Source organism: Stegodyphus dumicola, chromosome 10, assembly GCF_044657685.1.
Source record: "Stegodyphus dumicola isolate Sdum_Otavi_A_Nest chromosome 10, ASM4465768v1".
Taxonomy (NCBI): Eukaryota; Metazoa; Arthropoda; class Arachnida; order Araneae; family Eresidae; genus Stegodyphus; species Stegodyphus dumicola.
The window spans coordinates 105,667,021-105,686,891 of record NC_140777.1 but is presented as its reverse complement, the minus strand read 5'-3'; the positions used below and the strand labels follow the sequence as shown (position 1 = coordinate 105,686,891).

Genomic DNA, 19,871 nt, shown 5'->3' with positions numbered 1-19,871 from the left:
TCTTGTTTAAAACGACATATGATAAAATTGACAGAAATTTTTTTGAAAATTTTCCAAATAAGAAATTAGGTTGGATCTGTGACTCATTTTGCCTTTGGTATTTTCACTTCCAATGTATTTCTAAATGAAAAAGAACAATTAATTGATATTTTAAGTGACGGAATACTGTGTGTTAAGTTAAGTCTCTAACTTGCCAAAAATTTTAGTTGATTGGAAACTAATATGCCGATTTAAAAGGAATGAAAGTAAATTATTACGTTTCTTACATAAAATTGCACAATAAACCTTTAGCTTCTATTTAAAACTTCTAAAATGCTTATGTTACATTTTTCTGTTATGTAAGCATTGAAAGTGGATATTTCACTGAAATAGAAATAATTTTGCTATTGAATTAACATGGAGAACTTTTTTATTGAAATATTTTTTCTCTGTGACATTAGTTGCATCTACTACAAAATAAAGATTAAAGAACTGTTTTTAAAACATTTTGAATTCATCGTCATATTGATCTATGAAGCACTAGATTAGTGAGTTTTTATTACATTATTGACAAATATAGTTTTTAAACAATCCAAAAATTTTCAGCGGAGATAATTATTTGTCAAATATGAATGTGTTTTCAAAGAGGAAATAAATAATAAGTGATAAAAAGAAAATTCGGTTAGAACATTCACATCTCTAACAAAGTAATTTGCTTTGATTTAATCTTTATAATACAATATATTTTTAAATGATAAGGCAAAATCCAATGTGAAAGGTTATGCGAAGATTACGATAGTACCTAGAGTATTCAGCATTTCGTATAATCCTATAACCAGATAATAATAATAATATTAAAATAAATTTTATCTGAATGAAGTTTTCTTATTACAGAAACAGTAAAATTATGCAATTACATAAACGAATACACTTTCAGACAATATATTTAATACTGTTTACAAGTGCAAGTTGTGTTTTTGTTACTTCTCGCCCTTCAGCGCATGCTCAAGAATTACCATCCAGGCGAAACTAGTCGATTTGTCCATGACGTCAAAAATTCGAAAAGTGGGGTAGGGTTTGGAAATACGCGCCCTTGGGCTTTAATTCTGGAACCGGCAACGTTGCTCTTCGCAATAGCTCGGTCAATTATAAAATCTAAGGAGAGTTAGTGTGTCTCATCTCGTTAGTCCGTGCGGAGACGATCGAGTTGACAGCCGGCCAACGAGTGCCGAGTGGGTCGTCGAGTACATTGAAAGAATCTCTTCGTGTATCGCGGTTAGTGCATCGAGAGAGTGTGTTGAGCTCGGGGAACGACTGAACCGAAGAGTCGGGAGCTGTGCTCTGTGTGTCGTCGAGTACATCGCGAGTTGTAGCGTAGAGAGTCTCGAGAGTACGTGGAGTTCCGAAAACGACCGAGCAGAGTCGGGAGCTGTACTCTGGGGCTTTGCAGTGAAGCTGTCTCCACCGTTATAGCCTGATAGTGTGAAGGTTGTGTCACTGATTGTGTCAGCGTGTGTATAGTAGCTCTTCTACGACTGTGTTCGTGATTTTGGAGCTGTCCTGATTAATATTGGCTAAATAAAATGCGCTTGGATATTTCATCAAGTAGTGTTGTCATTATTCACTCCAAATCTACGAACGTGAAGGAAGAAAATAACGTAACAATATTATATATATGTTGTGTATATAATTGTTTGATCGCGTTATAAAAAACCAGGTGAATTAATTTTCTGATTTAAGAAAATCTTAATTTTATTTAATTCTGAATTATTATTTTAATGCTTTAATTTTGGGAAAAATAAAAAAACAGATGCTTCTAAGAATATTATTTAGTCTCAAAGAATATTATTTATTTTCCTTTTATCTGCAATTTTTGTCCAAGCTTTAATTCATTGTGAAAAGAGGCAGGAAAGGGAGGCGATTTTGCTAAGTCATGATTTCGCGGGTTGTTTCGTCATTTAGAATGTTCTAGAAGAAATTTCTTTTATGCAGTTGACCTTTAGGACAGGAAGTACGTGACAGGAGGGGTCAGAGGTTGCAACTTAACTTTCCATGTAAGTCATCTGGTATTGGCGATCGGGATCCGGTCGTTGGCTAAGTGAAGAGGGGCGCGCATGTGTGATCACCCTAGTTCTGTCATTCGGGGGAAGAAACGCAAATTCTGTCCAAATTAAGGGGGCGATAAATGAAGCCGTTGTGGGAGCCCGTATTTGAGAAGGAGACCAGGAAAATTCGAGTTTGAATCTCTTTTGGATTGACTTTTTTGACTAAGACTTGGACTTCGAACTTGTTCTTGCGATGAGCGGTAGAAAGGAGAAAAAGTAGTTCGTCATCGAGCAGTGCTTCCGGCGGGGAGCGGCATTTATGCTCCCGGGTTTTCGCAAAAATGCGAGGGGAAAAAAGACTGTTGAGCGAATAACAAAAATTAACAGAGACTTTGGTCTATATCTGTGTCGGCAAAGGTCAGGACGATGTCCTCTGAACTTCGACTTAAAAACCGAAGGAATTATGTCACCTTAGACAAATGAAAACCTGCGTTACCCGTTCTCTAAAATGCCTAGCTTAATTGTCTACGTTTTCCTTGGTGGAGCTGAGAGTCTAGGCAAACAGCCGTGCGGTGCAAGCTGTTCTCTTGCTTCCAGTGGGAATAATTTTCTTCTATGGAAACCAGTAGCAGGCGTGAGAATGCACGGTGTAGCTGATGTAATTTATTGTCTTGCCGTTCGAGTCTCTGTGGTGCGGATTTGCCAGGTGTCGTAAGGATAGAGCTAAGATATGAGTTCTCCACTTCAAGATGTCTGCCTAAGATAAGTCCTTTTTCTGTGTTTTCATTTATTCCTATGATCTCTAAGAAAATTCCAGAAACTTTCTTTTGGACTTAAAATGAATCACTAAATTAATTCTAAATGGCTGAAAATTGTCTCCACTTCCCTTCTTAATTTACCGAGGCAATGAAGATCTTAATAAGTTAATTATGGTATAAAAATATAGTTTGTTTTCGTGTAATTATCCTAGTATAGATGTTGAATTTCAGATAATGTTTTTTTTTTTTTTTTTTTTTTTTTCCTAGCATCCTAGGATCTACTGTAGTAGTTCTGGTTAAGTTAAATTAAATGGGTCATAAAGTGAACTCCGAGATTAATTTCTTTAAGTTAATTGAAAAGAAAAATGAAATTTGTAAATCCTTAATTTGACTGTGTAAATGATATAAACTGAAGAGTTCACATGTGTAAAATAAAATAATGAATTGAATATTGATTACCTAGGATGTGAAATTTAATTTTAATAGTTGAGAAATCAGAATAAATTTGTATTTTAATCTGGAAACCTATTTCTTATGCTTTCTTTATATCTATTTATGTGTTTACTTATATGTATATTGATTTTACCTCTTGTTTATCCGATCCTCTCACGGCACAGTCCCGGATGGTTAATACACAACGCAATTTCACTTATACGATCACATGAAAAGTGTGGAAAATTAGCTAACTCTTAAGAGTTTTATTTTCAGGTGGATATTTAGTTATTTTTCAGTTTAGGTAGTTATGGTTTCACCCTGTCTGTTTCTGTATCGGTGTTTACTTTTAGATACCGATATGGAAACAGAACATATAATATATACCCACTTTGTTACCTGGCTCGGCGAGCTCAGTGTTTTTATTCTTATATGTTGGTAAATTGTGCATTTTTTAAGTTTAAAAGTGATTGTATGTTGTTCATATGTTACGGTTAAGGTTTTTATGCCTTTAGTTAATTTGCATGCAATAAGTGTAGAATTATCAATAATTTAATTGACGCTAACGAGCGGGCCATTTGTCACCATAAGAAACTCTTAGTAGATAGAATACTGAATTAAATCAGTTGGTGCACCAACTTCAGTGTCTTTCTACCGAATGGGAGGGAAAATAAACTTTCAATTTTGTGCACGGAAAAATCTGTCTTCCTGCCTACTAGCCAATTTTTTCCCCCCGTAGAAACTAATTTTAATTGTAAAAATTGTTTTTTACTGTTTTTAACTGTATCTGGTGTTTTATTTTTCTGTATTTTACAATTTTTAATGAAGATGTTTTGAGTTTTATGTATTTTTGCCTTGTCGCAAAGTGAGAACTGAATTAATTGAATGAGAAATATATCTCTAATGAAATTCGAGGAATTAAGTTTAATTGTAATGCAGATAAAAATGGGTATAATTTAATAAGACGTACAAGCCGTACAAGAACGCCCACATCAGATATTTTCTTTTTTTACAGTAACTATTTTAGGCGGCTGGCCGCACCAGCATATAGTATTAATAAATAAATAAATAAAATGAAAATGAAAACAAATAATTTAACAGAAATCAAAACTAAAAACAAAAAATTAAAAAATAAATAAAAATAACAGTATGCATCAAAAGTCTTAGACCTAGCAGATCAGCTTCTGAATTTCGTAAATGAAATTTGATTTTGTCATCAATATTTTGTTCATACATATTTATCTGGGAGAAAAATTTCCAAAATTGAGGTGAAGTATTAAAACAACGTGAGTATAACAACAGTGAAACATTTTTAAAATTCAACTTCTCTCATTAAATTCATTTTAATCGCAAAACATCTTTTATATCTTAATAAACCTTTGAACAGAAAACTAATCTACGATTGTCTAACAAGAGACCTAATATAGAGATTAAAATCATATTTTTAATTTTTACATTACTGAAGGTTAATTTTTCCCTTTAAATGTTTTTTCAAACAAGGCATATTTCCCTTAAGCAAAAAGCCTTCTCTTATTACTAAAGGAATTCATAAACGATGCAAACGTTCATAAACGTCATTAATTGGATATATTATGAATTATATTAATAAAATGTAAAAAATTGTAACTATTATAAATATGATTAAAAACCAAATAAAAATTAGAACTATTAAGATGTACTCTTATCGTTTTCAAATCACAATTACAGTAATAATTTGAAAAATAACGCTTAAGGCACGGCGAAAGGCAATACTTGGGGAACTAGCTATTGCCCAATATTAAAATTCTTATACCTCATGCAATGACAATACTTACTGGATCATATTGTTGCGTACGTACAGGTTCGTAACCGATTGAACGCACAAGTCCGATAATAGCTTAATAAAATTTATTCTCATCAAAAGAAATGTATCAGAACTCTGGAATTTTCTTCAGATATCCGTACAAAAATTCACAAATACTACGCAATATTACCGAGATATCCATTTAATCAATGTTAAATGTACGTGCCCCTGTATTCTTACTTTTCTGGCATAGCTAAAAAAATTTTTGTCTCGCACGAGGAAATACAACAATTTTAATCTATTAAAATTACGGTGAATCTTCGGATTATGGTAACTTGGCGAAAATTTGGCGACCAACTCTGCTACACAGCAACCTGCTAGTTTTTTTTTTTTTTTTTTTTTTTAACTCAACATTTTTTTCCAACAATCTGCTAGCCGAATTACGCTTATACTAGAACTTTTATGGAACAAAAGTTCTTAATCATGACGAAAATTAGGTGCGAAATTGGGAGAAAGTGCGGAATCGCCCACTGCTTAGCGCGTTTTTAAGAATTGCACATACGCGGTATCCATGTACACGTCGACCTATTTTCACTTAAAAAAACATCCCAGAATTGCACAAAAATGGCATTGCGCACACTCGTGACTTTATCCATGTACACATCGACCAATTTTCACTTAAAAAGTCAAAGAAAATTAACAAAAATTCAATTCTTCTTACTCTTCTAAAAAGCGCCAAACAAATAAGTGGGCAATTCTGCACTTTAGCAGCGAAATTGTTTCTAAGTGCTTATTAACTAAAATCACGATCAGAATTTTTCGGAAAATGTCACATGCCATGTCTCATGATCTCTCATTTCTCTGAGACAAAATAATTTGTGATTCGAATTGTGTACTTCTCAGATTATTGCTAAAGTCCTACCTAGTAACCTTTATCGCCGTACCAAAATGTCGCCAAACTACCTGTTACCATATTCCATAGATTAGCCAAAATTACGTATCTAAATACAAAATTTGTAACACGAGCGTTTTTAAAACATGGAATATTAAGAATTTACAGAAAGTGACATAATACCGGGTGGCCATAATTAAACTGACAGTGCTCACAGTGTTCTGTAGCGCGACCTATTTGCAAGAATGACGCCAGATTTTGCAGGAAGATTAAACAAGACGGGGGACGAAGGATTCCGTGAAAAAACAAATTAGTTCCAAAAGTCACCGCTAGGGGAATATTTGGCGCTGTGTAATAGAAAATAGAGTGTTTACAAATGCAAATTAATACGGAATAAAATTACCTTTTATTATGCACATTTTCTGATTTAGTTCAAGTGCAATATGGCAACACTTTTAAAAAAGCGTAAAATCTACATAAACACTGATAAAGTCTTGTGATCTGCAATATCACGTACGCTGAGCAGAAGAAGTTCTTTATTCAAATTTCACGTTACATCCATTCGCACAGTGCCAGCTGCTTGGGTTTTAAAAGGCAATGTGTTACGTTTCGAATCAATCGGATTGAAAGTTTATGTGCAATGTCTCCTTTAGTCGAGCGTGCGTTAGTGGTCAAATTCTTTTACCTCAACCAGAGCAACGCGTCAGCCGCTCTTCGTGCTTTTAGGAAGCACAAAAAAAAATGCATAAAGGTAACGGTCCTGTGTCAGTTAATGGGCTAAAAGCAATGGTTGCGACGTTTGAGAAAACAGGTTCTCTGAAGGTTCAGTCAGGCAGAGGACGAAAACCTGTATCACAGGATACAATCGAAGCAGTTGCCACGGCGATTGTCGACAGAAGACCAGACAATATTGCTGCCACCTCTAGCGCTCGTGGAGTAGCTCGGAATATGGATATACCTTACAGTACGGTATGGAAAATCTTACGAAAGATTATCAACTTCTATCCGTACAAGATCAGCCGTGTACAGGAGTTACTGTACCCCGACCATGATAAGCGACTGACTTTTGCTCTCACCTTTCTTGCCAGAATGGAGGTGGATGATGCTTGGCCGTGGAAAATCTTATGGGAACACGAGGCCCACTTTTACCTAAATGGAACTGTGAATACCCAGAACTGCCGAATTTGGGATGACAAATCACCACATGCAGTCACAGCAATTCGCTTAAATTCACCAAAGATAACTGGTGTGGGTTCACAGCGGAATTTATCCTAGGTCCATTCTTCTATGAGAACATTACCCCGACAGGACCGGAAACCTGTTCTGTTACCGGAGAGAAATATCGCCACATGTTGAACAGCTTTGTCGTTCCGGCACTTCAGCAAAGACAATGCCTGGGGGAAATCATTTTCATGCAAGATGGAGCATATGCACATGTTGCTGTACGGGTGCAACAGATGCTACGACAGAAATTCACAACAGAAAGAGTCATTAGCCGCTACTTTCCAACTGCATGGCCACCTCGGTCGCCTGATCTTACCCCATGCGACTTCTGGCTATGGGGTTACCTTAAGTCCAAGGTCTATCAAGGAGTGGTCCAAGACCTGGCTGCGTTGAAGGATAACATATCACGCACTGTAGGGGAGATTCCTGCAGACATGTTACTTTCTGCTGTTGTGCATACTGTGCACAGAATGCAATATGTGGTCCACAACAACGGCAGCCACATTGAACTTCATTTGAATGCAAAATAAAAGGTAATTTCTGCATTGATTTGCATTTGTTAACACTCTATTTTCTATTACACAGCGCCAAATATTCCCCTAACGGTGACTTTTAGAACTTTTTTTTTTTTTTTAATTCTTCGTCCCCCGTCTTGTTTAATCTTCCTACAAAATGTGGTGTCATTCTCGCAAATAGATCGCGCTACAGAACACTGTGAGCACTGTCAGTTTAATTATGGCCACCCGGTATACTTGAACCTAGGAAAAAGTATATACGTATCTGATTACATAGAAAGATCTTTATTAGGATTAATTTTTATCATTATATACAGGGGAAGAACGTGATAACCATTTTCATTTTTCAGTCACGTGATAACCATTTTCATTTTTCAGTCGCCCGACATGACTGAAAAATGAAAATGGTTATCACTTTCTTCCCCTGTATATAATGATAAAAATACACGGGAAGAAAGTGATAACACTAAAATATTTTAACACTAAAATATTTTTAAAAATATATCAAACTTTCTACCGCCTGATCATGCGTTTATCTTTCTTTCTTTATGTTTTTTCCTTATTAACGTACCCACTATTTTTTTAATCAGTTGTGGAACCCTGATAATGTTTCATGAAATGTCTCCTAAGCAAAACTTACCTCAATTATCATTATTTATTAACTTTTTTCATAATTATTTATAGCATACCTTTACAAGACTAGAAGAGAAACACGCTAATGTGACAATAAAAATCGTAAAAACAACCTTGTATTTAGCGTAAGTATATTGAAACATTCAATCGATTTCGAGGGCAGCTAAAGGTCCCTCCTCATCAGGAGAAAGAAATACCTAGAAAGAAGAAAATAAAGAGGAAGGAGTCTCAGAAACACGTGGTCCTTATCAGCACTGCACGTGGTTATAACTGGATTTTTAATCAGAGTTGCACTGGCCGCCTACTTTACTGAGCCAGGCTATCTGATCAAGCATAAAGGACAAGAAAATTTAGCGAAGTTAAAAATAGGGAATCAGAAATATAATTCATGTCATATGTTGATGAAAATTGTCTTCATTATTTATTGGTGTTTTTTCATGTTATAAGTAATTCCTTTTTTGGACTTTCGGAATTATATTTCTTTTGTTCACTTGTTTCTTGCTTGTACCCTTTTCACAATATGTCCACTGACAGGAACCGATTTTGTAAGTTACGCCTTAAGCGTATGAGATTCTTGAATCATCTACAGTTTCTACTTAAATGCAAAATATCATTCCCAAATTTATACAAGTGGGAAATGTAGCCTTAAAGCTTCCGTTCACGTTTCAAAAATTTTGCATAAATTCAAATTGGCACTTCTTCGTCATATTATAAGGGACACGCGCAAACGTTTATCTAAAATTGAATTTGAATTATATTACCTCCATTTAAAAATTGCTAATTCAACTGAAAATTTTTCCTCATTTGAACATACATCCTGGTCTAGAACCGATACCGTTTGTCAACGGCATAAAAATGTGCTTATTTCTAAATTCCTTAAGCTCACACACCAGTCGGATAGTCTCACCTATCTAGCTGATCTTCCCACTGTAAACCTTAACCCCATCGTTAATATCTCCAATAGGAATCTTTCGGAGGATCAGTTAAAAGTATTAAAATATAATTTCAACTTTTCAAAGACATCTAAGCCTTCAATTCCTCAAATCATCGCCCCTATAGAGAAAGCTCTTAAATTCTCCAAAATTTCGGAAACGCAGAAGGATACAATCCGCCACCTAATTACTCATAACGTTAATTTTAAGAACAAATCTTTGGGTTCGATTCTTAGCAAAAAGGAAAATAAGATCTTACGTGAAATTCATTCTGATACTAATATCATTATCTCTAAAGCTGATAAGGGCGGACAGATCGTTGTTATGGACAAACACACATATATTACTGGAGTCTCTAAACTGATAAATGAAGGCCCATACTGCTCGATCCCTAAAGATTCTTCAACTTCGGACCTCACGAAAGTTAAAAGTGCTATCAAATCTTCTCACATTCTGCCAACTCAGTTGAAGAAATCACTTATTCCACCTATTACTAATTGCGCTAGGCTTTATGTTCTTCCAAAAGTTCACAAAACCGGTATTCCTTTTCGACCAATTGTTTCTAGCATAGGTACTGCTTCACAGCCTTTGGCCAAATATTTAGTTTCCAGATTTTCTCCTCTACTTGCTAACAATATTCACACTGTAAAAAATTCTGTTGAAGTCATTGATAAACTTAAAAATATTTCTCCACTTTGTTCCATTATGGTTTCATTTGATGTCAAATCACTGTTTACTAATGTTCCGGTCGAAGGAGCACTAAATTGTCTTGAAACTAGGCTTCGGGAATTTCACTTCACACATACTGAAATTAATGAGTTGGTTTCGCTTACTAAAGTTTCTCTAAGTCAAACCCACTTTGTTTTCCAAAATGCATATTTTCGTCAAGTTGAAGGACTAGCTATGGGTAATCCTCTCAGTTCGGTACTTGCTGACATTTATATGCACTATTTTGAGATGAAATTATTTGATAAACTATCTTTTCGTCTTTGGATTCGGTATGTTGACGACACTTTCGCACTTTTTGACGGTTATAAAGAGGATTTATCCGAGATTCTATCTATTATGAATTCAATTGATCCAGCCATCCAATTCACTCTTGAAATTGAATCCAACAATTCCCTTCCCTTCCTTGATATTCTTATAATCCGCAATGAAACTGAATTTAGCACCACTGTGTACCGTAAACCCTTTGCAGTTTGTTTACCACCCCATGCCAAGTCATGCCACCCTGTTAAGCAAAAAGTGGCTTCCTTTTACTATTATGTATTCCACGCGCTTAAAGTTTGTTCCTCTGAATCTTTGCTTACCAATGAACTTCATTATTTGAGAGCAGTTGCGATTGACCGTGGATTTTCTCCCGTGATTATTGATAAAGCCAATAAAAAATTTTCAGATTCCCATCAAGGAAGACATTCCACTGTTAGAAATAATACTAATGACCTTGTCGTGCTTCCATTTTATCCTTCTGTTAGCTATAAAATTGCACGGATTCTCCAGAAATTCAATTTTCAAGTCGGTTTCTCCCCTATTAATAAAATTCACCCTTCGATTCTAAAAGATTGCGTTTTTGTCTTGAATTCTTGGGGAATTTATAGTATATCGTGTTAGTGTGGTTTAAGATATATTGGCCAAACAAAAAGAGCGTTGAAGTTTCGTATCAAGGAACATGAATCTTATGTCAGAAAAGGCGAAATTAACAAGTCTTCAATAGCGTATGATAATTGGACATTTAACCATAATTTTGACTTTGGGTCTGCAAAAAATTATAAAAAAGGCTTCTTCCATAGGTGAATTGGATTTTCTTGAGGCTTTTCATATTCACAAAGATTTAGCAGGTTTAGTTAATGATTTGAAGTCCAATCTAGTCCTTCCTAATGCCTTTAAAATTCTACTATCTTAATTCAGTTATTTTTGCCGATAGATGGCGTTACCTCCTCGCGTTTGGTACTACCAGAGGGTATAAAAATCCGTTTAGTGGTTGCTTTCCATTATTTGAAATTCAGATTTTGAGCGTGAACGTGCATTTACCTCTCGCTCCCTCTTTTTAACTTCGCTAAATTTTCTTGTCCTTTATGCTTGATCAGATAGCCTGGCTCAGTAAAAGTAGGCGGCCAGTGCAACTCTGATTAAAAATATAGTTATAACCACGTGCAGTGCTGATAAGGACCACGTGTTTCTGAGACTCCTTCCCCTTTATTTTCTTCTTTCTAGGTATTTCTTTCTCCTGATGAGGAGGGACCTTTAGCTGCCCTCGAAATCGATTGAGTGTTTCAATATACTTACGCTAAATACAAGGTTGTTTTTATGATTTTGATACCCTTACACTTTCGTATGTAATGCTAGAGAAATAGATTCAGTAATCCTGCTTTAACACGCATGCAATAAGATACAAGATATTCTTTATGCCACCTGAATGTACTATGTTTTATATTAAAAATTTTAATGTTTATGTTTTACATCAATATTATATTATATTTATATAATGAACTATGTTTTATATTTAAAATTTTATTATTTTGAAGGAAATGGTTTTAATCCAAAACTTCAATTAAATTACAAATAAGAGAACTTCACACATCCAGAATAACTGAACACATCTCTCAATAAATATACATTAAATTCGTGCACTTAGTTTAAATAAATTTTATTTAAATGAAGTTTTCCAATAATTCTTAGGGTCTCATATTTTCCAAACACTTCACAACATATTACATGTCAGATGCATTAATTTACAATATATTTATTCTCGAAATCAGCATTGCATTATTTTATATTACTTAAATCAATGAAAAAGTTTAAAATACAGATTTAATTATAAATAAATGAAGTCTAATTTACGTGACCCAAAAAAAAAGGTACTACTCGGTTTTGAGGACCGTAAAAAATCGCCAAACTATTGTTGATGCAGTGCTGCCAAAAGTAATTGCCGGAACCCTAATGCAAGAAAGGAAATATAATAGTAAATAACTATTTAAGATTGATGTTTTAATTTAGATGAAAGGTTAATTTCATATAATACTTCATTATTATTTATATAAAAAAGGCTAAACATGACTGAATGGAAGCATAAGAGTAAATAACTATTTCAGATCATTATTATAATTAAATTGCTAAAAATAACTGAATTGTTGCCCGAATCGCTATTTCGCTACCGAGTTATAGCTAAAGCACAATTTCATCTCGTTGATTGTTCAAACATAATTTTCTATAATGAATGATGCTTTTTCTTTGAAAAAATTCTCGGTAAATTGCAGAATTGCCCACTTATTTGTTTGCCTCTTTTTACAAGGGTAAAAACAGTTGGATTTTTGTCAATTTTCTTTTACTTTTTAAGTGAAAATAGGTTGATGTGTACATAGATAAAGTCAAGGGTGTGCGTAGTGCCATTTTTGTGCAATTCTGGGAATTTTTTTATGAAAATAGGTGGATGTGTGCATGGATACCGAGTATGTACAATTCTTAAAAACGCGTCAAGCAGTGGGATTCTACACTTTACCCAAAATTCCATTGGAGACTTTTCGTCACGGGCAATTCCCAAATTGTTAAATCCATAGGATATCAAAAAGGGATTTAAAAATTAAACTAGTATTTCAATGGCGTCTTAAGAAATATAGAACTATATAAACTTACGCAATCTGAAATCATTAACTAGTATTTCAATGACGTCTTAAGAAATATAGAAGTATATAAACTTAGACAATCTGAAATCAGCTAGTACGCTATATTTGGCGCGCTGTTAAATGGGCGCGTTTGCTAGATTTGGCGCTTTTGCGCATACATTTTCGATGCAATTTTTTTACGGTCCTCAAAACGGAATAGTACCAAAAAGAACTATCTGGATAACAGGAGTTTTATCGTTGTTTCATTATCACCAGATTTCCAGATGAATCCATATGCAACCTATTTTTAATATATAATATTTTATCTCTAATATTAATCCTTCTTGAATAATTTTATAGGTAAGTTTCGTAAAGAATTCAAGAATACAGTGACATGTCAATGCATGAAGCAAGAGAGAAGACACTGCAGAGCAGGAACAACTTACCTTTGCAAATACACAAGCACAGTATCTCACTGCGACAAAAGAATAAGGGAGTTGGCTAACTTTTCTTAGCCAAGCTGCTCCAGAGCTTATCTGTATTTCACCTACTTACGATGTTATGTGTACTGAGATGTTTAAAATATGTGCATGCGTTTATAATTGTATGCTGTTATAAACTTTATGTACATACACAATCAACATTAAAATGATTTTTGGTGCTTATTTTGTTATTTATTCTTCACTTTCAAATACACTCACAAGATGCAGTGTAGAAATTTCTATGTGATTAAAGTGCTTCTTAATAAATAACCTCAAAAGAATTCAATAATTGTGAACAATTTATTTATATAGATTTCAAATACAGTGATATAATTTGGATATCTACACAATTACTTCATCTCTATATAATGTTCAAATGCATTTTCAAGTTTAAAGAGAAAGAATTTTTGTGGTTCAGAGAAGTTGCTTCCTTTAGAGTGATACTGTTGCAAAATTTTGGTCGAAACACAAATACATTTATACGTGAAAGCAACAGATAGAAAAGAAATTCAGTCCAATGATAAGTATAAGAAAAAGTGGGCAGGAGACCAGAATTCCACCACTGGTCATACAGGTATAATCCCATCCCAAATTTGACGGTGACAATCAAATCCTGACGGTGGCAATCTGAGAGTCTCCCACCCTTCTTTCTCTACCACCAACTTCTCAAGGGAATTATCGGCTCCCCATATATTTTGAATGCCCCTTTGCTGCACAGGCACTATACACTTACAAACATTTACGCCTTCTCCAGGATTTGAACCGGGGTTCATCAGTATTAAAGTCAAATACGACTAACCTGAAAAATCTGCAATATGGCTACAAGAAAACAGAATGATATACGTTTATGCAAGAAAATAAGGATTCTACTTCGAAGGCACACACAGTGGGGGATAGATCAGGCCTCATATCACAATAAAAGAGAATAATGATAACATAACATAACATTAGTGGTGCTTCCTTCTTATGAAAAGAAGGAAAAGAGCTTAGGCAATGTTGCCCATTGCTCTTCTGCCATTTGATCATTTAAATCAACTGATACTTTAAACAAAGTTTCCAGAACTTTTGTCACTACCACAGAAGTCGTCGTAAAATGAGCACTTACCTAAATTCTGGCATACAAGTTTGTCATATCAGTTCTCTCTACTTTATGTTATCATTTACATAAATATCTGTAATACACTATGGACTTGTTGGCATTTCAATTTCATTCAACAGCAGCATATTTCTTTACCTCATGCATCTATTATCACAAATCTTGAAGATAATAGTGTATCACATCAAAATAAGAAAATTTGAAAAACACCAAGAAGTTATTGCAAATTAGACTACACAGTAGGCCATTCAAAATGCACTGATTCCATTCATGAAGAATAAGAAAAGTCAAAGTCATATTTACTGGACAAATAATATAAGGTACAAGTGAAACCTGGTAAAATTTAGTAGCATTCAGCTTGACAAGCATGAAGAAATCAATGTTATATGTAGCTGCCATGGCTGGCAATAACTGCTGTGACATACCATAGCATAGAAAAGAAGAGGTTTTGCATATGTGCTTGGGTTATAACAGTCAATCTTGTTTCCATTGCCGAAGTTCATTTAACATAGCCATGAGTAATGTATGTGAGCTACTCATTGACCAGTCATCAATCAGACGTACTTGATGGGTGACCTGTTCGCAGAACAGGCACATTAAAGCACAACCTGGCAGATTATGAAGAACTGATTAATACAGCATGCCATCTAAGGTCACATTTTGCCTGTTGAAACTTGTACGGAGTCAAGCCTTGAAGATAAAGGAAGAAAAACAAGATTCAAATTTTCAGAGTTTTAAAAGTGAGTGTTCAGTGTGCCTGCAATACATATTAAGCAAAAGCAGAGAAATAAAATCCAATAGCATCCTGAACTATTATTGCAAGTGATGGACTCGTATGGCATAAATGCAAGGGTCATGATGCTTTTTTACCCTCATGTTCCAGACTCAAATATGACCATCACAATGTTTTATGCAGAGTTAAAATTTGTCTGAAAAGACAATGCAAGGCCATTAGTTTGGACATGTTCAGATTCAATGCACCATTGTATACACATACATCTGTGGTGCAGTAATTGCAACAAAGGATACTTTCCAAATATTTCTCTTCACTGCAGATAGCAACTAACAATATGGACTGACACAGGGTCAACAGACCCTAAATATTATGCTAAGCTTTTTAATGTTGCTAGGCTATTATCATTTCCATGCACACATGTACTTACTAGTTTGGTAGTGTTATTATGTTTCTGCAAATATTCCAATGGATATTTCCTTTATGCATTGATATCACTTTCTCATCACTGAGGTTTGTTTTGGTATAATACAAATACTTATTTCTCTGAAGAATAATCTAGCCTCTATAGCCACAGATTTCCCTCTGTTACCTCAGGAACTTCTAACTGTTCATTCCCCCTCTCCCAATGAGGCTATTGAAGCTTCCCACATAAAAGAACAGCAGGAAAACACACAATTCTAATTATTAAAAATAGCACTTGTAAATAGTGCAACTAGTGTACATGATTTGCATATGCATTGCATTTGGATATTTCATCGAGGTTTACAGACGGTGCAATATTTCAGACTTACTGGATGCTTCCTTCACGGTATTGCATATTGGAAGGACAGCAGTGTATAACTGGAAAAAAAAAATCAATCTTGCAAGGTTCATACATACTTCTGCAAATGGAAATTAAGGAATTTAAGGACCATCAATGAAAAAAATTAAGAACTTATCAAGTAAATAGGAACTTAATAAACTGAAGCAATTATCTATACATGAACTTCACTTTTATAATACCACTTTTATAATTTGTATGAATAAAATAAATCTGTAAATAGGATGATTATTATTAATCATAAGCTAATATCTAACTTAATTATAAAACAAATTTAAGAAAAGAATTAACTTCGTATTTTTTTCAAGTAGTTAGCATTAAATTATAAAATTTCTTGACACATTTATATTTTACATTTATATTTTACATTTATAATAGTCTTACATATTTTAAAGAAGCTTAGTGGCTTTTTATTTAAATTTTACTAACAGTTAGCTTTATATTGATTCTTTCTTTTATGCTTCATTTCATTACGTACTCGCTCAGTCCAGAGGTTTATGTCAGTTTTATGTCAAGTGACATATGTTAAATTGTGAAGTTAAAGAATAATCAACATGACTCATAACAGAAGCTTGGCTGTTGCCACCACAGTTGCTTGCTTAGAGACAGAGAGCCATTGATCATAACAGATGTGAATGCCTAACCTTGGTATGGTTAGTAAGAGTTGAAAATTAGCTGCACTTTATCTGAGCCAGTTAGTGGCATAGCTTCATGCTGATTTGCTACAGTTGTAACCCAATTAATATGCAATATTTAATATAAATTTCCAATAAGCAGCTGAAGCACCAAAAATGATAGGGTTTTTTAAATTATTATTATTATTATTATTATTATTATTATTATTAAGTCTCATTAGCTGTAAGGAATAAAATTTCAGGTTAATTTTTACACTGCTGTGTTTAAGGAAAAGAGATAACTTCTAAGGGTGAGCAGTTTAGTTACAAATAATTAATTTACATAGTTAGATATGCTTAGTAGTAGTACAATTACATTGTTACAATTATATTTTTTTATTTCTGACTAAGAACATTTTACAACAGTCATAATTCTAAAATTATAATAGTAACAATACAAGAATAAATACAAGAAGAGCTGCAGAACATTTATGTTTTGTAGCAAAAACAATAAAATGTTTATGCATCTTTTTAATTTGAAAATTTTCCAGACATTTCGATTTATTTACATCAGTTTCCTTCTCTTTAGCACTTTATTTATTTCAATGAACAAATCAATGTTCCCACTAGTTTCTGTTTCATCTCCTAATTTGTTAATGTTTCAACAACGTACCTTTAAAGAACAATTTCTCTCTCTTCGTAAAATAATTTTCTTTTTCAATGAGTTTCCTAACTTATAATTTTCAGATTTAATAAATAATTTATGTTATTCTAAAGAACTGCTCAGAATGTATAGAAGAAATATATAATTTCATTTATTTAATGATTGAGAATTGAAATATGAAACAATATAAGGTGAGGATCAGTGCCTCACAAAGATGGCAGAATTGTTAGAATTTAGTGAAGCACCAAGTGACAAAATGTTGAGAACTTAAGGCAGGTACTGAGGTATGTAAGGTGCACTGAGACATACGTATATGCTGAACCTTTTAATAAATTATTAGCTTTCATTTTTTTAATCTCTTTGATTATTTCAATGCTTGTGTCTAGTCAAAAAATAGGAAAATAAAGGGAGTACAAACATGTTGAAAGAAAGAGTTCTGGGATCAAAAAGAGAAAATTCAAATAATTTCGTTTTTACTGTTCTTCCAAAAATTCTTCAAATGATAAGAAAACCATCAAACTTCCTACAAAAATGTCCATTACATGTTAATGCCATGAAAACTAATTCTGTCACATTTTTCTGGAAATCGTAGGTCTATAAATCTTGTTTTTTAAATCTAAACCTTCCAATGTGCAAGATTTAAACCTGAAAAAAATTATCCCTATCAGCTCTGCAAGAGGAAAAAGCGGAAAGATTTTTCAAAAAAAAAAAAATTCAGAAAAGAAAAGTGTAAAATGAGTTTTCAAGAAAATACTGATACACATTTAAATATTTTGGAACAATAACATGGTAAACAACTCTTAGCATGAAAAGATATAAAAGGTGGTGAATGAAATTGATTTTAAAATAATTACAGTAGCTTTTTTGTTTTTGTAAGAAGTGTTTTGGAATCTGTAGCATTTACTATCTTTGTTTATTTTTCAGAATCCAAATACTCCTACGTCACTAAAATGTAAAGTAATGTCATTTTAAAATATTGCAGAAGAAAATAAAAATGATTTGTTTTAATGTTACTTCTTAAGTATAATTTTAATATATTATTACAGTGATATTTATCAATCTTAGTAAAAAAATGTCGAAAAATTCACAAATCTCCAAATAAAAAATTGTATATACAAACTGATCTTGGAATCATCAAAATGTTGATCAATCACCATATTTAGTGCTTTATTATTATTCCCCCCCCCCGAATCAAAATACTCCTAAGTCACTAAAATGGAAAGTAATGTCACTTTAAAATATGGCAGAAGAAAAACAAATTTTTTTAATTATTTCTTAAATATAATTTTTACATATTATTACTGTGATATTATCAGGGTTTGTAAAAAAATGTCAAAAAATTCCCAAATCTCCAACTAAAAAAATGTATATACAAACTGACGTATTGCTACTCACAAAGAAAATGCTTTTTTCATCCCTGTTTTTGACCATTTAATGTTAATCTACTCAAATGCTATACTACTACTAAGTTTTGTAGTTGTGGCTCAATTCTTTCTGGGTGCATACATGTTTTTGCAACAGAGTATATTAAAAAGTAGAATTCAAAACCCAGTAAATGCATATTTGTTAATGCATCACCAAAAATTATTCCTCCAAAATGTTAATTCACATTCAAAATTGCAGTCATGAAAAAACAGATAGAAATGTCAGATGTGTAAAATTAAGTATATTTTGCCAATTTTATTAGAAAATAAGAAAAGAACCAAAAATTGTTTCCAAAAAAAAATTGAAGGCTTTTAAGTACTTTTAATGACCATATGAATACTGTCTTATTTATTGAACTTTTTGTTTCTGAAAAAAGACATGGACCTGTACCTTATCACCTATGCCAAATGTATGAGCAACAAACAAAATTTAGATTAACTGGCACTCCTGCTATTTGTCACAATTTTGGCTAAAAGCACAAACGTTTAAATGCATAACAATTTAAATGATTTCACTCCACAATATAAAACTATATCATTTAAATATTTATTTATAGAATATGCACTTTAAATTTACATAATCATTCAACCAAAAAAATATTGGCAAAGATTCCAAGTCACTAAAGTGAGTTCTTTATTTGACTGTCTTAAAATACATAAAAATAATTAACAACAAGTAATGCTTTCATTATGATTTATAATAAGCTTTTAACACTTCATCTGTAGGCCTTAGGATTGTACTATCTTTTAAATTAATCAACCAACCAGGTTCTAAACCAAAAAATACTTGTCTAGGATCCTTTCGAGTTGTCAGCATCTCAAACTGAAAAATAACAAACGTTTCTATTATGTTTCAAAAAATCTTACAAAAAAAAGAAAAAGCCAAAAAAAAAAAAAAAAGGAGAGAGAGAGCATATGACAATGTTTTTATAATCTGATTTGACTATTAATTATGTATGATTATTTAGAATGACTTCAAATTATAATATTTTAAGCCTACAACTACAGCATGATTAGCAACATACCAAACCAAACAAATATTATCCCTTTTTGTATAGCACTTTGTACACTTAGCAAAAAAAAAAAGGGGGACAGTTCTATATCTCTCGTTCTACTGGGCCGACTGACGAAGTTCAACTTGCATTTTTCATGTCTTGAAAGCATGACTTAGGATATGTATTAAATTTATATATAGCATTGTTCTAATATGGATATTTTGACACAAAATCGGCCTTTTCCT

General features: G+C 33.1%; 2 protein-coding genes across 3 annotated transcripts in view; one reads left to right on the top strand and one right to left on the bottom strand.

Moving 5' to 3' along the window:
- LOC118187800 (orexin receptor type 2-like) overlaps positions 1-13,460 on the top strand; it is a 120,574-nt gene extending 107,114 nt beyond the window's left edge. Inside the window, exon 5 of the mRNA XM_085825363.1 lies at positions 13,156-13,460. Within this exon, the coding sequence (XP_085681489.1) occupies positions 13,156-13,310 (155 nt within the window). The 3' untranslated portion in view covers positions 13,311-13,460. The remainder of the gene's footprint in view (positions 1-13,155) is intronic.
- A 5,696-nt stretch (positions 13,461-19,156) lies between these two features.
- mRpL15 (mitochondrial ribosomal protein L15) overlaps positions 19,157-19,871 on the bottom strand; it is a 93,836-nt gene continuing 93,121 nt past the window's right edge. For both annotated transcript variants that reach the window (XM_085825362.1, XM_085825361.1), the window contains exon 6: positions 19,157-19,454. In XM_085825362.1, the coding sequence (XP_085681488.1) occupies positions 19,320-19,454 (135 nt within the window). In that variant the 3' untranslated portion in view covers positions 19,157-19,319. The remainder of the gene's footprint in view (positions 19,455-19,871) is intronic.